This window comes from Lissotriton vulgaris, chromosome 1_1, assembly GCF_964263255.1.
Source record: "Lissotriton vulgaris chromosome 1_1, aLisVul1.2, whole genome shotgun sequence".
Classification (NCBI taxonomy): Eukaryota; Metazoa; Chordata; class Amphibia; order Caudata; family Salamandridae; genus Lissotriton; species Lissotriton vulgaris.
The window spans coordinates 1,332,273,341-1,332,296,907 of NC_141685.1; the positions used below are offsets into that span (position 1 = coordinate 1,332,273,341).

The window sequence follows — 23,567 nt, forward strand, 5'->3', positions numbered from 1 at the left end:
GTGTGTTCCTCCACGTTCTTTTGAGTGGACATCGGCACAGCGCAATAAGCACCCAAGCTAGATCCCATATCTCCATCACCTACAGTTGTAGTACAGTGTCGAGAAAGATTAAGAAACTCATGGCAGTGTGCAAGGTTGTGGCGTATATGCGGCACTGCTCCCTCATTTCTGTGGTGGTACGAAGGCAGAGCCATCTGTTGGCGCACACTAGTCATTATGGAATGTTTTGTTGGACTATCCACTAGAAAGAGCTTTAATGAAGGTAATTAACTTGCTCTTTTAACTCTTCCACCCATATTAGTCTGCTGAGCAGGTTCTTCAAACTCAACCTTTTCACAAATGTGGCATTTTAAGCTGAGGCTCTTTTCTATTATTTTTTTGTCCCTCTTATACCAACATACTGAAAGGTTTGCAAACTTGATACATTAACTGTTCACTTGCCTTCCCAGAATTTGCTTCACATGCATAAGTAAATATTTTTTTGCAGCACCTTTTCTTTGGTTTTCAAAGGGCCTCCGAAATTCACTAGAGTAATATTTTATCCTTTTTTAGGTCTCGGCCTAGCGTACACTGCGCAGCAGTTTTGCGCAGCAGTTTTGTGCAGCCGATATTTAATGTCAACAGTATTGGAGGCTTGAACCCGCCCCTATTTTCCATTGGCTGGCTTCCTAAATGGAGGCCAGCTATTGGAGGGGAGGGGCGTCACTCCATTCAAGGCCCGTCTTTTTACGATTTGGAGGCGTCTTTTTTCGCTTCTTTCTTGTTTTCTTTCTCTCCTCTTCCAATTGGCTGGAATTTTACCTTCCATTCAATGGGAAGAGGAGAGAAAGAAAACCACGCCCCCGAATCAGAAAATGGGCGTGCTTTCTCCGAGTCATTTCTGCCTTGCGTCAGAGAAAGATGGTTGTGTTCTGGTGCTTTCGCGAAGTATCTTGCAAATTGAGAACAATCCGACCTTTCCGACGCATTAAATAGTTGTTGGCTTCTACGATCCTTCGTCGTTTTATACATTTGGCTTCTTTTCAGCTTTTTTTTTTGTTTGCAGCTAGACCTGTCCGCGCCTCCTTCCTGTTGAGGCATGCAAGCCTCGCCCAAAGGATCACTTTAAACAGAAATATGAAGCACCAAACTCATTACCTAAAAGTTCCACTGCCACTAACCTGAAAATATATTTAAACCAGTTCTCGTCGTTTTATACATTTGACTTCTTTTCGGCTTTTTTTTTTTGCAGCTTGACCTGTCGGCAAGCTCGGTGTGACCCAGTGCGCCTAAGTAACTGTCACGTCAAATGACTTAACGACATCAGGTTCAACGAGCCTGTTAAATACTGCTAGCTTTTTAGCCACAACTATTTGTGGCCTTTGTTTTCTGTATATCATTGTCCGAACGGACCTGCTAGTATCAGTTTGCAAAGTGCTGTTAAGAAAATAACCCGAATGGCTGAGGGTGTCACGCGTGACAGACAAAGCGGATAAAGCCATTTGTAATTTGGGGCAGGTCATGTCCTGCGTAGGGTCATCTAACACCCTGGACTCCGATGGGCATTGTTGCGATAAATAGGTACAAATGGGTTCGGCCTTCTTCAAATCCCGTCACTGTCTCTATAACCTTCCCCTGTAGATTCTACCCCTTTGTTGCTTGTGCTTGCTGTCCTGCCCCCTCGTTCTCGTGCTTACTGTCCTGCCCCCCTCGTTGCTTTTGCTTGCTGTCTTGCCCCCTCGTTGCTTTTGCTTGCTGTCTTGCCCCCTCGTTGCTTGTGCTTGCTATCCTGCCCCCCCTCGTTGCTCGTGCTTGCTGTCCTCCCCTCCTTGTTGCTTGTGCTTGCTCTCCTGCCCCCCCTCGTTGCTTGTGCTTGCTCTCCTGCCCCCTCATTGCTTGTGCTTGCTGTCCTGCCCCCTCGTTGCTTGTGCTTGCTCCCCTGCCCCCCGTTGCTCGTGCTTGCTGTCCTGCCCCCCCTCGTTGCTTGTGCTTGCTGTCCTGCCCCCCCTTGTTGCTTGTGCTTGCTGGTCCTGCCCCCCTCGTTGCTTGTGCTTGCAGTCCTGCCCCCCTCGTTGCTCGTGCTTGCTGTCCTGCCCCCCCTCGTTGCTCATGCTGGCTGTCCTGCCCTCCCTCGTTGCTTGTGCTTGCTGTCCTGCCCCCTCGTTGCCAGTGCTTGCTCTCCTGGCCCCCATTGTTTCTTGTGCTTGCTGTCCTGCCCCCTCATTGCTTGTGCTTGCTGTCCTGCCCCCCCTCGTTGCTTGTGCTTGCTGTCCTGCCCCCTCGTTGCTCGTGCTTGCTGTCCTGCCCCCTCATTGCTCGTGCCAGCTGTCCTGCCCCCCCTCGTTGCTTGTTTCTGCTGTCCTGCCTCCCCTCATTGCTTGTGCTTGCTCTCCTGCCCCCCCTCGTTGCTTGTGCTTGCTGTCCTCCCCCCTCGTTGCTCGTGCTTGCTGTCCTCCCCCCTCGTTGGTTGTGCTTGCTCTCCTGCCCCCCCCTCGTCGGTTGTGCTTGCTCTCCTGCCCCCCAGTTGCTTGTGCTTGCTGTCCTGCCCCCTCGTGCTTGCTATCCTGCCCCCTCATTGCTTGATTGCTTGGGCTTGCTGTCTTGCCTCCTCGTTGCTTGTGCTTGCTGTTCTGCCCTCTCGTTGCTTGTGCTTGCTGTCCTGCCCCCCCTCGTTGCTTGTGCTTGCTCTCCTGCCCCCCCTCGTTGCTTGTGCTTGCTATCCTGCCCCCTTGTTGCTTGTGCTTGCTGTCCTGCCCCCTCGTTCCTTGTGCTTGCTCTCCTGCCCTGCTATTGGCATTGTAAATGACAATACCATTTATTTATGTTAAAAAAAAACATAAATAAAAATAATGTCATGAGCATTGCCAATAGCTCTAACTTTAACAAGCATTTGCAATGCAATAGGTCTCGCATTAGGAAAGTTTGAGCTATTGGTCTTGTAAATGACACATTTTTTATTTATGTGTTGGTTTTGAAAATAGCAAAATTAATAGCTTTCTTATTTACAAAGCCAATAGTTATAACTTTCGCAAATGTGACACCTATAGCATTTGTAATGCAATATATGTTGTATTTACGTGACTTAGATGTATTGATATTACATATAACATGACCCCTGTCCAAGACCCCTGCAGGGCTGCAACGTGCATTAAACATTTTTGATGCTTTTTGCACAGAGCATGGGCTAGAAGTGAACGTGGGGAAAACAAAATTGATGGCCTTTACCCCACGTCGCAGAATATACCCTAAGGTAACCCTAAATAATAGCAGGTTAGATACTGTTAAAGAGTTCACGTATTTGGGGGTACAGATAGCAGAGGGCGTTGGCTGGTCGCATCATCTGGAAAAAGTGGTCTTAAAACACCAACAGCTTTCAGGTGCTTTGAGGGGGGAACACCGCAAATCCAAGACAAAACCGATTAAACCCGCACTCATAGTGTACGATGCAAAGGTCTTAGGTGCCACTTTATATGGTGCGGAGTTATGGGCTTGGGACAATCTTGTGGCTTTGCAGACATCTGAGAACAAGTTCCTGAGAGGGATCACAGGACTTCCACAGAGCACCCCCTTAATCCCATTGTTTCTGGAGTTGGGTAGACATCCAATCGCCGACCGAGCTCGATTGCGCCCTGTCCTCTACTGGAGACGTCTTTGGACGACTCCAGAAATTAGACAATACGCGGAGGGTTTTCTTTGGATAATCAAGGAAGATATCTTCCACAAGATAAAATGGCTCAAAAATTTGAAGGCCATGCTGATTAACTTAGGGTTCTCCAATCTTTGGAATAACCCTGTGGGAGAAGACTTCCCAAGCAAAGAAGCCCTCAAATCACAATACTGGGACTGGGTGGGTGGTAATCTGTTGAAAGACGCTAGGTCCGACTCTATGGCTGGTCGCTACCTGGAGACAAAAATCTTTCCTATCCTAGAAAATTATTGGGATACTATTACGGTACCAATGGATAGGAAGCTCGTCTTTCAGTTAAGATCCGGATCTATCCCCTTAAAGAAACTGACGGCAGGTTGGCATAGATCGACCAATAGGTTATGCCCAGCCTGTGAAAATGCCGTGGAGAGTGTAGGCCACTTCCTATTTGTATGTCAAGCATACTCATCACCGAGGAGAATATGGCTTACGCCTGTATGCAAAAACCTGGGGACACGTGACAGTGCAGTGGCTTTAAGAATCTTGTGTATAACAACCCAGGAATCGATAGTTATTGGGGTAGCCAAATACCTGGGATGGGCTTGGGCAATCAGGCGACGATCTCTGGGGGGGATTGGATAATCAGGTTTTCCTTTTAACTTATGATCTAAAGTGCAAAATTACTTGTCACATATAAATTTTATCGTTAATACTGTATTGTATGAGCTGCACAGAATGTTTAAATGAATTTACATTTGTAAATGTTATGTTTTATCCTGTAATGTTTTAAATTTTATAATGTGCTTTTATGAGAATTATCTCGAATAAAGCTTATACAACAAAAAATATAACAATGGCTTTTATTTTTTTAAAATAATTAATACTTAAATAAAAGTTATTGTAATTTATAATGGCAATAGCTTAAACTTTTGTAAATAACTTTTGTGAAGATTATGTCCAGTGTATTTTATTGTGACACAAATCCAAGAACAGAAGTGAAATATTCACGTCTTTTTGTGACATTTGTAATAAAGCTTGAAACATTGTGAGAACATATTTGAACCAGTTGTTGTTGAATGGTTGCACAGACTGATGCTGTGGTGGCGCTGAGTGATGTTGTGGTGGCGCTGAGTGATGCTGTGGCATTTAGTGATGCTGTGGTAGCGCAGAGTGATGTTGTGGTGACCCTGAGTGATTCTGCTGAGTGATGCTGTAGTGATGCGATAGATGGAGGGAGTGCGATGGAGGGAGTGCGATAGATGGAGGGAGTGGTGATAGATGGAGTGAGGGGCGCTGGAGTGAGGGGCGATGGAATGAGGGGCGATGGAATGAGGGGCGATGGATAGTGTAATTATGTGGCATATAATTATGTGGCACTGAGTGGTATTATGAGGAGTGTATGTTGTATTCAGTAGAGTATAATTGTGCGGCGTGTAATTATGTGGCACTGAGTGGTATTGTTTGGAGTGTGCGTTGTATTCAGTAGAGTGTAATTATGTGGTGTGTAATTATGTGGCACTGAGTGGTATTTGGAGTGTATATTTCGTTGAGCACAGTGTAATTATATAGCATATAATTATGTGGCACTGAGTGGTATTGTGTGGAGTGTATGTTGCATTGAATGCAGTGTAATTATGTGGCATATAATTATGTGGCACTGAGTGGTATTGTGTGGAGTGTATGTTGCATTGAGTGCAGTGTAATTATGTAGCATATCATTATGTGGCACTCAGTGGTATTGTGTGGAAGTTGTTGCATTCAGTAGAGTGTAATTATGTGGCGTGTAATTATGTGGCACTGAGTGGTGTTTGGAGTGTATGTTGCATTGAGTTCAGTGTAATTATGTGGCACTGAGTGGTATTTTGAGTGGTGGTGGTTGTGGACGCGGAAGTTGTGGACGCGGAGGTTGTGGACGCGGAGGTTGTGGACGCGGTGGTGGTGGACGCAGTGGTGGATGTGGTAGTGGTGGACGTGGTGGTGGTGGATGTTGTGTGAGTGGTGGTGGATGTGGTGGGAGTGGTGGTGGATGTGGTGGTGGTGGACGCGGTGGTGGACGTGGTGGTGGTGGACGTGGTGGTGGTGGTGGACGTGGTGGATGTAGTGGTGGACTTGGTGGTAGTGGATGTGGTGGTGGTGGAGGTAGATGTGGTGGTGGTGGACGTGATAGTGGCCTCGTGGTGGACGTGGTGGTGGCCATCGTGGTGGTGGTGGACATGGTGGTGGTGGTGGAAGTGGTGGACATGGTGGTGGTGGTGGAAGTGGTGGACATGGTGGTGGTGGTGGAAGTGGTGGACATGGTGGTGGTGGATGTGGTGGACATGGTGGTGGTGGACGAGTTGGTGGTGGGGTACGTAGTGGTGGTGGTGGATGTGGACATGGTGGTGGTGGGTGTGGTGGAGATGGTGGTGGTGGATGTGGTAGACATGGTGGTGGTGGACAAGGTGGTGGATGTGCTGGGCATGGTGGTGGACGTGGTGGTGGTGGGGGACGTGGTGGTGGAGGTGGGTGTGGTGGTGGTGGACGTGGTGGTGGGCGTGGTGGTGGTGGTGGTGGATGTGGACATTGTGGTGGTGGACGTGGTGGTGGCGGACGTGGTGGTGGTGGGGGACGTGGTGGTGGTGGTGCACGTGGTGGTGGAAGTGGTGGTGGTGGAAGTGGTGGACGTGGTGGTGGACGGTGTGGTGGTGGTGGTGGTGGTGGTGGAGGTGGGTGTGGTGGAGGTGGCTGTGGTGATGGTAGTGGATATGATGGTGGACATGGTGTGGTGGACGTGGTGGACGTGGTGGTGGTGGACATGATGGTGGTGGTGGTGGACGTGGTGGTGGACGTGGTGGTGGTGGTGGAAGTACTGGTGGTGGTGGTGGTGGTGGTGCTTATGGGTGTGGTTGACGTGGTGGTGGTGGTAGTGGACATGGTGGTGGTGGTAATGGTGGTGGTGGCGCTGGCCGTGGTGGTGGTGGGCGTGGTGGTGGTGGTCGTGGACGTGGTGGTGGTGGATGTGGTGGTGGACGTAGTGGTGGTTGATGTGGTGGAGGTAGTGATTGTGGATGTGGTGGTGGTGGTCGTGGACGTGGTGGTGGTGGATGTGGTGGTGAATTTGGTGGTGGTGGACATAGTGGTGGTGGATGTGGTGGTGGTGGACGTGGTGGTGGTAGTGGTGGTGGAGGTGGTAGTAACGTGCCTTTAAAATGCACAAAACAACTTGAGGTTTAATAGTTTATAAACTTGGAACTGTTAATAATATAGATAACGCCATTAATCACATCCGTTACCAACTCACCATACGTAGTCGCAGAGGAGAACTTGAGGGTCATCACGTGGAACATAGCTGGGTTAACCTCTAAGGTCAATACCCCCATGTGGGCTGATTTTATCAAACAGGGGTATGACATTATTTGCCTGCAAGAAACCTGGGACAGAGAAGATGTACACGTTGAGGGATATACATCTTTTAGTGTGAAGGCCGTGGCTTCCCAGGCTGGCAGAGCCAAAGGTGGTCTTGTGACATTGATATCTACTGTACTGACTGAATTTCGTGTTAGCAATCACATTGTACTGGGTGCACACGCTTCTGTACTGCGCATGGCCCACAGTAGATGTAGAGACCTAATAGTAGTGAACTATTACAATAACATTGTGGGGTGTAAACGGGGATTGATTATTCCCGAAATTGAGCAGGCCATTGATATGACCCTATCAGGTACAATAAAACCAGCTGCAATCCTGTGGGCTGGAGATTTTAATATTAAAACCTGCAATTATGCACTCAAGGGGGCTTGTGGCCACAGGGAGGAGTACACGGGAAGGGAAACTAACGTATATAATCATTTCCCGCATAATAACTATGGTGGTGCTTTGAACAAACTACTAGCCAAATATGATCTGGACCTCTTAGAATGCAACAAGAACGCAAATAATGACAAGTGTCCAACATTTCATGGGAGAAACAGTCGGTCTTTTATCGACCATATTATGATATCCTGCTCTGTAGTATATACTAATGTTTGGGTAATTGAACAAACTGTCAGTGATCACAATAGTGTAACCGTGGAACTACTGGGCTGGGGAACCAAAAGGAACACCTATGGCCAACCAATCCAGGGCATCGCGGCAGAAAGACCTAATGGGATGAGGGTGAAATGGATAAAAGTTGACCCCAACCAATTGGTAGCCAATGTGATCACAAGTTGTTGCAGAGATGTGGAATATTGTCTGTCTTTTAATCCATGCCCACGCACCTTGTTATCCAACTTCCTAAATATAACAAAAGAGATCGAGAAATCCTTGACACGCAAAGCTCGAAAAGTAAGGAAGGTCAAGGCGGTGTGGTTTGACGACAATTGTGCACAATCACTAAAAAGGCTGAAAATTTCACTTGATGCTATCCCAAGAGATGTCAGCAAGATCAGGGAAGAGCGTCACTACTATAAAATCGCACTCTCCACTAGGAAGAAGGAATTACAGGATGAGGCATGGGCCGAATTAGACTTGGCTGCTGACACAAAAGACCACAAACTTTTCTGGGACACCGTAAACAGCCCATTTCTGAAGAATGATAACACTCCCGAGTTAACTTCACATGTCAGTTGTCAGGCCTGGATAGCACATTTTACAGGGATTTTTAATTCAGAATTTACTGGTTTTATTTCTGATTTTAATCCTAATGTTTTAATTGATACTTTAACCAATTTTAAATGGGAGAAAATATTGTTTTCTGTGACACTAAGCGAGGTGATTGAAGCAACTGAGAAGAGTAAGGGGGGGAAAGCCCCGGGACCGGATGGGGTCCCTGTGGACTTTTATAAATCTGAGATTAACCTATGGGCCCCCATCCTGACTCGCTATTTTAATGCTGCTATCGAAGATGAGTTGCCAATTTCATGGGGTCAATCAATTATCGTGCCACTTTTTAAAAAGGGTTCTAGGGCAGAAGCACGTAACTACCGCCCAATATCACTTTTGGACTCGTCTTTAAAAATTTTGAGTCGTGTACTCCTGGCAAGACTAGAGTCCTGGGTTGAAGATAATAACATTCTCTCACCTATTCAATACGGATTTCGAAGGGGTCTAGGGACTATGGAGCAGTGCGTGAACCTGGAACTTATTATCGGCAAGTACACGAAGGCCAAGGAAGGGAATTTGTTTATGTGCTTTGCCGATTTAAGTTCCGCATTTGACTTGGTGGAACACGCACTGCTCTGGCCCACACTATTGGCCATGGGCGCCCCGCTAGAAATCATTCACCTCTTGGCTAGAATGTATAGTAGCCTTTCAAGTAAGGTTAGATTTGGAACAGATGGCGAATGTACCCCCTTTTTTAAAATCAGCAGAGGGATACGACAAGGGTGCGTGCTAGCCCCTCTTTTATTTTCCCTCTTTATTAATCAGGTTGACCAATTTTTACAAGAATCCCACGCTGATGCCCCTATCATTAACGGAAAGCAAATACCCATCCTTTTATACGCGGACGACGCGGTCCTGATTTCTAGGACCGCGAATGGGTTACAAAAGCTGATCGACAAATTTTATAATTTTATTCATGGCAGGATGCTTAAAATTAACAAGGGGAAAACAATGACTATGACTTGTGGGAAGAAAACGAAGAAAAATAAAACATTTTTTATAGATGGAGATAAACTTGAGGCTGTGCAATATTTCTGTTACCTAGGTATCACATTCTCCGGAGATGGGAGATGGGTAAATGAACAATCTAATGTTGATTTAAAAATGACCAGAAATGTAAACTGTATTTTCAGATTTGCCTCAAAATTAGGGGGTCGTAGAATCCGAGAGATGATCTCCATTTACAATCCCAGGTGTATGTCCTCTGCTCTATATGGAGCAGGGGTATGGGGATACAACCACCAGATTGCCCTGTCTATCCAGCAGGAGGAAAACAAGTATCTAAAACGACTATTATGCCTTCCTGCTTCGGCTTCAAATGAGATCACACATAGAGAGTTAGGCATAAATCATGTTACAGATCTGATTGCATTGCGCCCCCTGTCACTGTGGCGGTCCATATGGGCCAAAGAAGAAGCCAGGTTTACCCAGGAAGTAATTATGGATTGTATTAAATTAGATTGTCACTCAAAAATTCCCTGGCTAAAACATATTCAATCTTGGTATAAGATCCTTTTTGGCCAGGATATCTTTAAAGACCTATTAACAGAATCAATTTTAACAAAGCGCGATCTTAAATCCATTTATCTGGACCACGTAAAGGGGATTAGAATGGCGAAGTATGCCACACAAAGTACGTTCAAATTATACATGGAATACAATCTTGGTGTAGGTTTTTCCCCCTATCTCACATTTGTTAGTATCAATTCCCATCGCTTTGTTCTAGCCCGTTTTAGGCTGGGAATAGTTCACCATCTAGTGGCATTTCCCACTGTAAAAAAACCTGGAACATGCCTGTGCCCATGCGATGGGAAATCCAAACAGAGCACCTGCCATTTTCTACTCTTTTGCAAGTTTTATACTGGTTTTAGGAAGTTTTATCTGAAACAATTATTTTTAAATTATAACATGTGCAATACAAGAGCCGCAATGCAACTGATGTTTTATTTGGGTTCCCCGGATGTATGTTATCGTGTGGCCACTTATATCCTAAAATGTATGTGGCAAAGAAAATCTATAATAATATGATTATTTTGCACTAGCGTTTTTGCACATATCCCTGTTGAAAACTAACTGCTGCTATAACGTTTATAGTGATAAAATATTTTACTGCACTTTACATTTAACTGCTGCTATAACGTCTATAGTGATAAAATATTCTACTGCACTTTATATTTATTTGAGATGTCAATAGCACTTTGTACACAGTACGTCTTCCAAATTCTAGCACCTTACATCTGCACTCTTTTTGTACTTACCTACTGTGTAATAATTGTTGCTAGAGTGATTAAATCCAAATGTTACACTTTAATGTGGAATTTGCTCTTTTGCACTAGAGTCTTTGCATAAGCGTTTTTTGCACAGATATCTATTGTAAATAAAATTGCTGCTATAATGACTATATTGACAAAATAACCCTTTGCACTTTATATTTATAGTTATTGACATGTTTATAGCAACAGCACTTTATGTATATAATAGGTTCTTTGAATTCTTGTACTTACATCTGTATTTCCTTTACACTTACCAACTGTATAATATTTGCTGCCGGAATATATAGAGTAATTAATCCTAACCTAGCTCCCTAATGTGATTTTGTTGTACTACAAATTGAACCAAAAAAGTGTGGTTTGGATAATGCTGTTATTTTAAATGTTTTATCATTTAATTCACATGAATATAAACCTGAAACTGTATTTATGTGTTGCTATATGGTTGTACTTGTACAAACCGAATAAAGCATTTTGAAATTGAAATTGGAACTGTTAATAAAATGCACTTATTTAAACAATGTTATGTAGTGTGCGGTATATCAGAGTGCACATAAACCCTGGGCTTGATGAAAAATTACCTTACACAGTAGGGGAAGTTCATAGAGGTACACAACTGCATTATACTCGGGGAAGCATAAAAGTATGTGGAGCAGAAGTAAGACCTTAAGTTGCATCAGAAGTCAGCATGAAGAATAAAGTAAATATATTTAAAATGCAGTTGAGGAAGCATACAAAGAATGTAGACCAGTGTCTGGGATTTGAGAGGGAAGTGTTAAGTGTGTCAGCATGTGATGAAAAGCAATCAATGTTTAGGTAGGGGCTCCTGCTCGCAGATTAACAAAAGATGGTGACACAGATAGTGATCAAAGGCCTTACTGCCGGACTGTCAAACGGATTGCTTGAGGGGTAGGTTTCCCACAAGGAAATAAATCATGGCAGCTGTCTGCTCTTTCCCACTTTTGCCGACCAGAAGAACCATCTAGGATTGTATTATTCAATTTTAAAACAAGTGTTGCTCGTGTGTACGGCATTTAATAAAGTATATACCGGCACTTCCTTACCGAGCTTACAAACTGAAGCACTTCTAATATAACCAATAGATACTGTGCCTTATGATGGTGCCGTTCACCCGGGGATGGGTGAGAAGTCACCGCAGTATTGTAAACAAGTTGTGACAAGCTATCAGTGTACTTTGAGGGAAGTCAGGGGGTATAGGTGGTCATCTGACAACATTTGTCTACACGTATGCACTGATTTAGTGATCGGTACTGGGCCAGCACCCCTGCAGCCAGCTGCTAGAACAGATCAGAATGTGTCTACCAGGGGCTGCGAGCAAAGGCAGCGGCAGCAGCATACTGGGTGAACTCCAGCACAGGAGGTGGGGTGGGGGAGGAGGCGAGGGGGTGGAGAGAGCCTGAGGGGAGAGCGGAGATTGAAGAGGTGTGCAGCAGGTTGTAAGAGGGTGAGAGGAATGGCCAGAGGGAGAGAGGGAGAATGATGACATGTGAGGCGGAAGGAGGGAAGTGATCAAAAAGTGAGGTAGGGCATTGAGGCAGACAAAAATCGTTGGAAAATAAAAGGGGGCCAGGTCAGAAAGAAGGGGGGTCGTGTTTCAAAGGGGGAGCGGATAAGGAGGCTAAAAAGCAAAGGGCGAAGCATAGAGGTGAAGAGGGAAGAAGGTGTGGGGAGCAGGGAGCTGAGAGAAGCACAGACGTTTAGTGAAGCAAGAAAGATAAGGATCAAAGAGCAGTGGGAGAAGTAAGATGAAGGCGTAGTAAGAAAGTGGACGGGCAAAAGAGGCACGGAGAAACAGAGAAAATAAGTTCAAGGAGTAGGGAGCGTGGATGAAAACGAAGGAAGGGAGGCGAGAACAGCTTAAATGCAGTCATGGGAGAGAAGAAAGGAACTAGGAAAGAGGGAAGTGGAAAAGCAGAGTGGAGAGATGGTGCAAAATAAGGGGGGAGAGGCAGAGTGAAATGGAGAGGGGAGGATAGAGAGAGCGATGAGGACACAGAGTTGGAAGAGGCAGGGGAGGCCGCAGGAGTTGACAGGGAAAGAAGGCAGAAGTAGGCCTATGCGAGTTTTTGCTATGAACAAGGGACTGGCAATAATAAAAAATGCACAACACAAATGCACATAACAGACTTCGGGTAAAATATGTTGTTCATATAGACAGTTTCTGACGTGAGATAGGGATAATTGTTTTCGAAGGTTATCGTTTTCACATATTAAACCAGGTACTGTATCGATTTGTAAAGCTAGCGTCTTAAGTAGTTTTCAGGCAAGTTTCCGTTCGCAGCGCTGTAAGAACCTTCAACAAGACCTTCATTTCCGCATCTGAGACAGGGAAACTGGTGACTGTAAGACACTGGTTAAGATCAGAATAGGGACAAAAACTATTTGTGGTTTGATCAGGAAATATTTTGGATCCAAGGTCTGATAATTATAGCTCCATTTCTATTCTTGAATGGACTGTGAAGTACTTACAGCAACTTCCTTTCTGTAATGACAGTGAACGATTTGAAGCAGTCGGTCCATATGGAAAGAGAATTGTGAAGAAAACCATCTGAAAGAATACGCAGTCTACACAGAAAGCGAGATCTGACCATGTGCAAAGGAGTGCTCTTTTAAATGCCTACTGCCTTAACCAACTGCTCAGAGCGTACACTGTCTGTGACTGGTGACCTGCAGAGCGGGTGAATGGGAAAAGCGGCTGTGGGAGGTGGGAGGGAAGTAGGAGAGTGCGATGTGCAGGCGGGGGGCGGGGAGCGGATCCTTTGAAGTGTGTGAGGCACTGACAGACAAATGGTGGTTTGGAACGTAGCTGGTTTGTGCACGCGCACGGAGCACATGAATTGTGGCAAATCAGCAGTTGGTTTCAGAGCATTTTTGGCCCTCAATACTCTCGTCTATTTATCACTTACGTGATAAAATAGTCGAGACCTAATGAGTTAAAAAAGGAGCCGGTGGAATAGAATAGCAGATCAGCACAGGAGAAGAGAGCAGGAAGTTACAGAAGGAGGCGGTGTAAAAAAACAGCAGATCAGTAGAGGAGTAGAGAACAGTGAGTTAGAGAAGGAGGTGGGGTGAAAGAGAACTGCAAATCAGTACCGGAGAAGAGAAAAGAGAGTTAGAGAAGGAGGCGGATGGAAGAGAGCAGCAGATCAGCATGGGAGAACAGAACATGGAGTTAAAGAAGGAGGCGGGTGGAAGAGAGCAGCAGATCAGCACAGGTGAAGAGAATATGGATTTAAAGAAGGAGTTGGGGTGGAAGAGAACAGCAGTCCAGCACGAGAGAAGAGAAAAGGGAGTTAGAGAAGGAGGCGGGGTTGAAGAGAACAACAGATTAGCACATGAAAAGAGAACAGGGAGTTAGAGAAGGGGCGAGGCGAAAGAGGACAGCAGTTTAGCACAGGATAAGAGAAAAGGGAGTTAGAGAAGGAGGCAGGTGAAAGAGAACAGCAGATCAGCACAGGAGAAGAGAAAAGGGAGTTAGAGAAGAAGGCGGGTGAAAGAGAACAGCAGATCAGCACAGGAGAAGAGAAAAGGGAGTTAGAGAAGAATGCGGGTGAAAGAGAACAGCAGATCAGCACGGGAGAGAAAAACTGGGAGTTAAAGAAGTAGGCGGATGGAAGATAGCTTAAAGATTATCACAGAAGAAGAGAACAGGGAGTTAGTGAATGATGCTGGAGGAAGAGAGCAGCAGATCCACATGTGAGAAGAGAACAGGGAGTTAGAGAAGGAGGTTGTGGAAAGGAACAGCAGATCAGCACAGGAGAAAAATACAGGGAGTTAAAGGATGAGGTGGGGTGGGAGAGAGGAGCAGATCAGCACAGGAGAAGAGAAGCGAACCAGGATTTAAAGAAGGATTTGGGGTGGACAAGAGCAGCAGATCAGCACATGAGAAGAGAAGAGACCAGGGAGTTAAAGAAGGAGGTGGGGTGGAAGAGAGCAGCAGTTTAGTACAGGAGAAGAGAACAGGGAGTTAAAGAGGGAGGCGTTATAAGATAGCAGCAGATCAGCACAGGAGAAGAGAACTGGGAGCTAGAGAAGAAGGCAGTTGGAAGAGAGCCTCAGTTCAGCTCGGGAGAAGAGAAGAGACTAGGGAGTTGGAGAAGGAGGTGGGTGGCAGAGAGCAGCATAACATCACAGCAGAAGAGAACATGGAGTTAAAGAAGGAGGCGGTGGAAGAGAGCAGCAGATCAGCAGAGAATAAGAGAACAGGGAGTTAAAAAGGATACAGGGTGGAAGAGAACAGCAGATCGGCACAGGAGAAGAGAACAGGGAGTTAAAGAAGGAGGCGGGGTGGAAGAGAGCAGCAGATTAGCACAGGAGTTGAAAACAGTGAGTTAAAGAAGGAGGCAGAGTGGAAGAGAGCAGCAGATCAGCATGGGAGAAGAGAAGAGAACAGGGAGTTAGAGTAGGAGGTGAGTGGAAGAGATGAGCAAATCAGCACAGCAGAAGAGAACTGGGAGTTAAAGAAGGATGCGATGTGGAAGAGAGCAGCAGATCAGCATAAGAGAACAGGGAGTTGAAGAAGGAGGCGGGGTGGAAGAGAGCAGCAGGTCAGCAGAGGGCTAAAAGAAGAGAACAGGGAGTTAGAGAATGAGGCGGTGTAATGGAGCAGTAGATTAGTACGGGAGAATAGAAGAGAACTGGGAATTAGAGAAGGAGGTGGGTGGATGAGAGCATCCGATCAGCACAGCAAAAGAGAACAGAGAGTTAAAGAAGGAGGTGGGGTGGAAGAGAGCAGCAGGTCAGCAGAGGGCTAAAAGAAGAGAACAGGGAGTTAGAGAAGGAGGTGGGTGGAAGAGAGCATCAGATCAGCACAGTATAAGAGAACAGGAAGTTACAGAAGGGGGTGGGTGGGAGATAGCAGCAGATTAGCACAGGCGAAGAGAACATGGAGTTAAAGAAGGAGGTGGTGTTGAAGAGAGCAGCAGAACAAGACGGGAGAAGAGAACAGGGAGGTAGAGAAGGAGGCGGGTTGAAGAGAGCTGCAGATCAGCTCAGGAGAAGAGAAATGAACAGGGAGTTAGAAGTAGTTACGTGGTAGAGAGCAGGAGATCAGCACAGGAGAATAGAACAGGGAGTTTGAGAAAGAGGCGAGTTGAAGAGAACAGCAGATCAGCACATGAGGAGAGAAGAGAACATGGAGTTAGAGAAGAAGGCAGCGTGGAAGAGTCAGCAGTTCTGCACGGGAGAAGAGAAGAGAACAGGGACTTAGAGAAGGAGTTTGTTGAACGAGAGGAACAGATCAGCACAGCAGAAGAGAACAGGGAGTTAAAGAAGGAGGTGGGGTGGAGGAGAGCAGCAGATCAGCACAGGAGAAGAGAATAGAATAGGGAGTAAGAGAAGGAGGTGTGGTGAAAGTGAGCATCAGATCAGCAGAAGTTAACAGGGAGTTAAAATGCAATGCAATATGTTTCTCATTTGGAAAGTTTGAGCTATTGCTATTGTAAATGACCAATTTTATTTTAATGTTTTGTTGTGGAAAATAGTGAAAATAATTGCTTTGTCATTTACAACGCTAATAGTTATAACTTTTGCAAATGGGACACCTATAGCATTTGTAATGCAATATGTGTTGTATTTATGTGGCTTACATGTATTGATATTACAAACACTGGTTTGAATTTCCGAGGTGGATGGTGGACTTCGAAGGTGGAGGGTGGACTTCGAGGGTGGAGGGTGAAGTTGGAGGGTGGACTTGGAGGGTGGAGGGTGGACTTGGAGGGTGGGCTTGGAGGGTGGAGGGTGGACTTGGAGGGTGGAGGGTGGACTTGGAGGGTGGACTTGGAGGGTGGACTTGGAGGGTGGACTTGGAGGGAGGACTTGGAGGGTGGACTTGGAGGGTGGACTTGGAGGGTGGACTTGGAGGCTGGACTTGGAGGCTGGACTTGGAGGCTGGATTTGGAGGCTGGACTTGGAGGCTGGACTTGGAGGCTGGACTTGGAGGCTGGACTTGGAGGGTGGACTTGGAGGGTGGACTTGGAGGGTGGACTTGGAGGGTGGACTTGGAGGGTGGACTTGGAGGGTGGACTTGGAGGGTGGACTTGGAGGGTGGACTTGGAGGGTGGACTTGGAGGGTGGACTTTGAGGGTGGACTTTGAGGGTGGACTTGGAGGGTGGACTTTGAGGGTGGACTTTGAGGCTGGACTTTGAGGCTGGACTTGGAGGCTGGAGGGTGAACTTGGAGGGTGGAGGGTGGACTTGGAGGGTGGACGTGGACTTGGAGGGTGGACGGTGGGTTGGAGGGTGGAGGGTGGACTTGGAGGGTGGAGGTTGGAGGGTGGACTTGGAGGGTGGACTTGGAGGTTGGAGGGTGGAGGGTGGACTTGGAGGGTGGAGGTTGGAGGGTGGACTTGGAGGTTGGAGGGTGGAGGTTAGAGGGTGGACTTGGAGGGTGGACTTGGAGGTTGGAGGGTGGAGGTTGGCGGGTGGACTTGGAGGGTGGACTTGGAGGGTGGACTTGGACGATGGAGGGTCAGCTTGGAGGGTGGACTTGGAGGTTGGACTTGGAGGTTGGACTTGGAGGGTGGACTTGGAGGTTGGACTTGGAGGGTGGACTTGGAGGGTGGACTTGGAGGGTGGAGGTGGACTTGACGGGTGGAGGTGGACTTGGAGGGTGGACTTGGAGGGTGGACTTGGAGGGTGGGCTTGGAGTGGAGGGTGGAGGGTGGACGTCGAGGGTGGGCTTGGAGGGTGGAGGGTGGACTTGGAGGGTGGACTTGGAGGGTGGACTTGGAGGGTGGACTTGGAGGGTGGGCTTGGAGGGTGGAGGTTGGACTTGGAGGGTGGACTTGGATTTTGGAGGGTGGACTTGGAGGGTGGAGGTTGGACTTGGAGGGTAGAGTTGGAGGATGGAGGGTGGATTTGGATGGTGGAGGGTGGACTTGGAGGTTGGACTTGGAGGGTGGAGGGTGGGCTTGGAGGGTGGAGGGTGGACTTGGAGGGTGGAGGGTGGGCTTGGAGGGTGGACTTGGAGGTTGGAGGTTGGACTTGGAGGTTGGACTTGGAGGTTGGACTTGGAGGGTGGAGGTTGGAGGTTGGACTTGGAGGTTGGACTTGGAGGGTGGACTTGGAGAGTGGAGGGTGGACTTGGAGGGTGGACTTAAAGGGTGGAGGGTGGACTTGGAGAGTGGAGGGTGGACTTGGAGAGTGGAGGGTGGACTTGGAGGGTGGACTTAAAGGGTGGAGGGTGGACTTGGAGGGTGGAGTTGGAAGGTGGATTTGGAGGTTGGAGGGTGGATTTGGAGGGTGGACTTGGAGGGTGGGCTTGGAGTGGAGGGTGGGTGTCGAGGGTGGGCTTGGAGGGTGGACTTGGAGGGTGGAGGTTGGACTTGGAGGGTGGACTTGGAGAGTGGACTTGGAGGGTGGACTTGGAGGGTGGACATGGAGGGTGGAGGTTGGAGGGTGGACTTGGAGGGTGGAGTTGGACGGTGGAGGGTGGATTTGGATGGTGGAGGGTGGACTTGGAGGTTGGACTTGGAGGTGGAGGGTAGACTTGGAAGGTGGACTTGGAGGGTGGGCTTGGAGGGTGGAGGGTGGACTTGGAGGGTGGAGGGTGGACTTGGAGGGTGAACTTGGAGGGTGGAGGGTGGACTTGGAGGGTGGACTTGGAGGTTGGACTTGGAGGGTGGAGGTTGGAGGTTGGACTTGGAAGGTGGACTTGGAGGGTGGACTTGGAGGGTGGAGGTTGGAGGGTGGACTTGGAGAGTGGAGGGTGGACTTGGAGGGTGGACTTGGAGAGTGGAGGGTGGACTTGGAGGGTGGACTTAAAGGGTGGAGGGTGGACTTGGAGGGTGGAGTTGGAAGGTGGATTTGGAGGTTGGAGGGTGGATTTGGAAGGTGGATTTGGAGGGTGGATTTGGAGGGTGGACTTGGAGGGTGGAGTTGGAAGGTGGATTTGGAGGTTGGAGGGTGGATTTGGAAGGTGGATTTGGAGGGTGGAGTTAGAGGGTGGAGCGTCTTGTGCATGATTGATTCATTGTTTAGTTTCCTGAATAACCTTAATTAAGGAATAATGGAGAACTGCTTTTGTGCCCTTCTAGTAGCTTACAGTGTGATATTTTGCATCTGGGCCCGGTGGGCCGATAATTTTCATTGTACAATGATCGCCGACATCGTGAGATTTTTTTATGTTAAGAGATGTATGCCAATGGGGCGAACAAGCAGTACATTTTCTGTTAGAATATATTTTGAGAACGTTCTTGTCACGTGTTTCCAGAATATTCAGCTTTGCAAACAATTTAAAGTATATATTGCAAGAACATTAAAAATATAAGGGTCCATCAAGATAGTTTAGTTCTGATTCGAGAACCAGGGATTCAAAATGAGAAGTAGTCGATTGTACGGCGTAGCAGGTTTTAAGCATTTCTGTACACAGGAAGATGCGTCAAGACACCTGTAACCGCCCAGCAGCTCAAAGGCAGAGTCTGGGAGTGGCAAAATAAAATCGACAACTGTTTTCTTTTTGTACAATCCTTCACAGCCCTCACAAACTTTTTTTTACGATTGATGATGCACGATAGGTCGTACAGAACCCAGCTGTGGTAGTGCAGAGCATGTGTTTATGTCTGCACACATCATGGGTGTGTTCATGTGTCTGTGTATAAAACGGCCAGGGAGGAAGTGTGAGGTGCAACTGTATGGGTGCAAGAGAGGACAGATGGGCTGCTCACTGTAAAATGTGGGCATGCAGGGCTTAGATGACCGTGTGCCGTAAGGAGGGGGAGGCTTGGAGAGCGCAGGTGAGTGACCCCGGGTCCCAGAGAGCATGCACCGGGCACGCAGGACGTGGCTAGTGGGCGAACTGTAGACGTGCAGCCCTCCTCTCACCTGAGGTGATTGACAGCAGCAGACATGAAATGAGCGCAGAACTCACCTGAGGTGATGCAGAGTACCGAAAAGGGAATTAAGTCAAATGAGTGCACAGCATGGCTACATGTACAGCTGAGGGTATGAAGAGCCAGGCTTCGGTGTGGTGGCAGTTGGGTGAGTGAGAGCGAGGCATGGATGACGGAGCGTCTAGAAGGGAGGGCACGGACACCATGTCGGAGGCACCGTAGAGAGCAACTGAGCGCACGCACACCCGCCTCTGGGTTATGATAAGCACAGATGAAGGCAGAAGAGCATTTCTGAAGTCTGAAGGAACCCGGATAACTGCCGAGGGCACTTGGGGCCTTGCAGAGGGAGATTTGAATAATTATGAGGGTGAACAAGGAGCGACTAGGAATCAGCAAGATTAAATAGCTGTTCTTGAAAGGTGCAGCTAGGGATGTGGGAAGAGCGCCAGAACATGTGGCAAGACACAGGCGTGAAAGCGATCGCGAAAGCAATCGCTATTCTATCAAGCACTTGGCATTGCTGTGGGGGGGAGGGGTGGGCGGGGGAAGCAGCAGCCTTTGATGTGCGAGCGAGTGAGAGGGAACAACCATGTGGGGTGTGATTGAGAAGTGAGGCCAAGCGCGGGCTGGGGAAGTGTCGCGCTTTGAGTACCTCACATGCATTGGGGACAATCCTCGCTGGTTTCAAGAGTTTGTTTCGCCTACATTAGATCGGCATCTGCAATGCGCAAGCGCATTGGCAGAGGTCGACCTAACAAGAGTTTGTTTCGCCTACATTAGATCGACATCTGCAATGCGCAAGCGCATTTCCAGAGGTCGACCTAAAAATGCTGAGACCATTGCATTGTAAATGCTTGTTATTGTACTGTTCCTTTGATTTTATTGATGATGTTTTCTTCCTTTATCCCGCTTAATTTTTCTTTTTCCAATATAGTTTACACGTTTGTATTTTGGTAGTATATTTTCGGTTTTATTTCTTATCCCATATTAACTGCTATTTATTGACCTGTACTCTGTAATCCATCCCCTAGTTTACTTATGAATGTATTTTAATGTTTGAAATCTTGTCATAATCTCGAATTCTATTTTGTGATGTTTTTTTTTTTTTTATGCGATTTTTTGTGTTGGGTCCTAAAACCATATTGACTAACTTAAGTAGTTATGTGAGGCTAATATACATCTGAATTTGAGATGGCAAACCAAACATTAAATGAGATATAATGATCAGGCATGTGGTAAGGCAGGTAAGCCATATGCATTACCATTTTCTTTATGAGGGCTAACAAAATATACTTTTCTTTTCAGGGAAGCAGCCCGTGAATGCCGCAGAAAGAAGAAAGAGTATGTTAAATGTTTGGAAAATAGAGTTGCTGTCCTTGAAAATCAAAACAAAACTTTAATTGAAGAACTAAAGACTTTGAAAGATCTGTACTGTCATAAAGCAGTGTAAGAAACAACCAAAACATGGATAAATCGTTTTTTTTGTGGAGAACTTTATGAATTTTAGATGGGAACTTTTTTATATTTACATTTCTAAAAACGAAAAAGAGAGGTCAAAAAATGAAACTTTTTTTATCCTTTTGTCACACCATTAAAAAGCTGTAAGGGAAGTGCTTACAGTATGTGACTGATAATGCAAACTGAAAAAAGAATAAACTGCCAGTTGGAACAACTGCAAGCATCATGCAACTCAAGAAAACTAAACAGAGGAATTACAAAGATAACGCAGACCATTTTTTATAAAAATGAGATTGCTGTATTGCTAAAGCAACATCTGAATCCTGCGTAGGTTCTGATTTCCGGGTTTTTTTCATTGGTTTATGTGCTTTAGATATTTGTACGTTTGTCCCGTGGATCCAAATCTACAGGGTAAGAAGTTAATTGAAACCGTAATTATTTCTGCCAGGATTCGTTCTGTGTTCTAAATTAACACTCTGTTGAATGGTTTTGTTCTTTTGCTGTCATCAGTCAATTGTTAAGACTATGTTGAGGAATGCCTAGGTAGTTTGCCTCGAACTGAGTAATTACAATTGCCTATAAAGCACATCATAAATTGCAAACAAAAAATCTGGGATGAACGGGTACAGCTCACCAACAGCCTGTAAGAAGTTTGAGCTATTTTGTATTCCTGGTTACCTGGTGTGTTGAAATATCAATGCAAAAACGGATTTATATGCATTATTGCAAATTCATTGGCTATTTTTTTCTGAAATGTTTTCAATGTGCTTAGTAAAAAAATCTAACCTGAGATGTAAGGAATACAGTAATAAATTTGCATACAAAACAATAAAATTAAAAAATAGGGCACCTATTGGGAAGTGAGCTTGTGCTATAAGAATTATGAGTTACCATCATATCACAAAATATAACTTGCTTGGATGCAGAACATTGAATGAACGCTCATACAGTGGGAATAGTGAATATTGTTATATGTTTCTGGCTACACTTTGGTATTTATAGTCTACATCAAAGCTGCAGAGTTCCCTTGTTGATGTTATTATGACATTTAAAAAAGAGAAAGTCTTGTTGACTAAAAATGTAAATGTAAATGTATAGGCATTTATATAGCGCACTACTTACCTGTAGGGTCCCAAGGCGCTTCGACCGCTGCGAAACCCTTCCTGGCTTCCCTGAGAGATGGTCCCTTAATGGGTATCTCCAGGGTGAGACCAGGCATCCCCGGCGGTCTGGTGGGGCCGTTAGTGAAGATGAGGCAAGCTAATGCCCAGAGTTGCCGAGTGTGATCGCTGATCAGAGTGGGCACCGAGGCGAGAGAATTATCGAGTCCGCTGACCCTGGTCCAGAAACCTGCCGCGCCGGGAATCGAACCCTGGTCCCGGGCCGTCCTCTGCTCTCGGGTCTGCCGCCTCTAACCAGTGAGCCACACTACTTCACTGAAAGAGACTAATGCTCAGGCCAATTGTCAAAAATGTCATTGGAGCTAAGTGCAAGCAAAAGACATTTTCACCACTGGGCTTACAGCTCTTTAAAAACATCAGACGTTCTTTTTGGAAAGTTTACACTCAACATTGTGGTATTTCACTAGAAAACGATTAATTTGACATTAAACAAAGTAGAAAGTAACCTACATTGCAAATTTAGCTTGAAAATGTTTGATGGTTTTTTCCAGGAGGATATTATTAGAACAATGCACTTTATACATTCCTCTTGATGGAGGTTTGCATTTAATGGCCTTGAAAACCTGGATATGCAGGAAGTGCATTGATTAAAAATTAGATTCATGTCCCAACTAATGGGAAATGAATGTTTCGATTGGCGAAACAAAAACTGCTTCTTAAAGATTGAAAAAAACTGCACAGCCAATGCCACTCATGTGTACAGTCCACTATGCATTACTCTCCTTTCTCGGTCCCAAATCTTTACTTGTGTATTTTCTTCCTACCTGTCCCAGCGCCTTGTTTTCTGCTGGCCAGTGACAACAGACCCTGAATCTTGTCCTGGAGGCACTTAGTATTCTTTTGTTCTTAATTGTGGTGCTGGGAAAATCAATAATTGTTTCTCTTCAAAGTCTATATACGTTTTCTTTTATTAATAGATTGAAGTGTTGTATGCCACTCTGAGCTATGTTAAAATTATGCTGTAGATTTAAGAAACAGTTTATGCATTGATCTTAGTAGGCTTGCGTCGTCCCCAACCTCCTTAAAAACACCTACAGCAGATGTATCAAAGAGGCAGAGGAAATATATAATACAAGTGTGATGATTTTCTCCCAGGCTCCCAGAAAGTAAGCGTTGGTGAAATGGACCAGTAGCAGAATGAGTATAGCTTCTGTAAAATTGTTAACATGAAAAAAGTAATATCACTACACTAGTGGAAAATATTCCTGCATCCCTGGCCCTTCAATCCTACATAGAGGGCCTCCTCCTGTTGGAGGATACTGGATCTGGCTAGTGCGTGATTCTGCACCCTCCTTCTGCACTCCACTGTCCTTCGTCCTCTACGTTGAACTGCATTGATACATAGTTGGACTAGGATAGAAAATTGATGTGGGCACGAAAAGAAAAGTGGCCCCCATTAGTGAATTGGAAAGCTAAAAAAGTGGCCCATGTTCTCAAACGGGGGCAGTTATGAACTTGTAAAGATAAGCTGTCATAAGTGCCTTGTCAGGTAGTAAGTAAGTAATTTATTGTTTGGTTCATAAAAACCTTTACAATTTACATTGAAAAAAGAAAAGCA

The 23,567-nt window shown here is 46.1% G+C and overlaps 1 protein-coding gene across 5 annotated transcripts in view; it reads left to right on the plus strand.

Annotated features, from left to right (window-relative positions):
* The window catches only part of ATF1 (activating transcription factor 1), a 331,728-nt gene extending 309,257 nt beyond the window's left edge, over positions 1 to 22,471 (plus strand). For 3 of the 5 annotated variants that reach the window (XM_086966306.1, XM_086966297.1, XM_086966329.1), the window contains exons 8-9: positions 20,676 to 21,914; positions 22,272 to 22,471. In XM_086966306.1, the coding sequence (XP_086822432.1) occupies positions 20,676 to 20,820 (145 nt within the window). In that variant the 3' untranslated portion in view covers positions 20,821 to 21,914; positions 22,272 to 22,471. Of the gene's footprint in view, positions 1 to 20,675; positions 21,915 to 22,271 lie in introns of those variants that run through there. The other 2 variants (XM_086966315.1, XM_086966322.1) reach the window with 1 other exon arrangement.
* Positions 22,472 to 23,567: the final 1,096 nt, after the last annotated feature.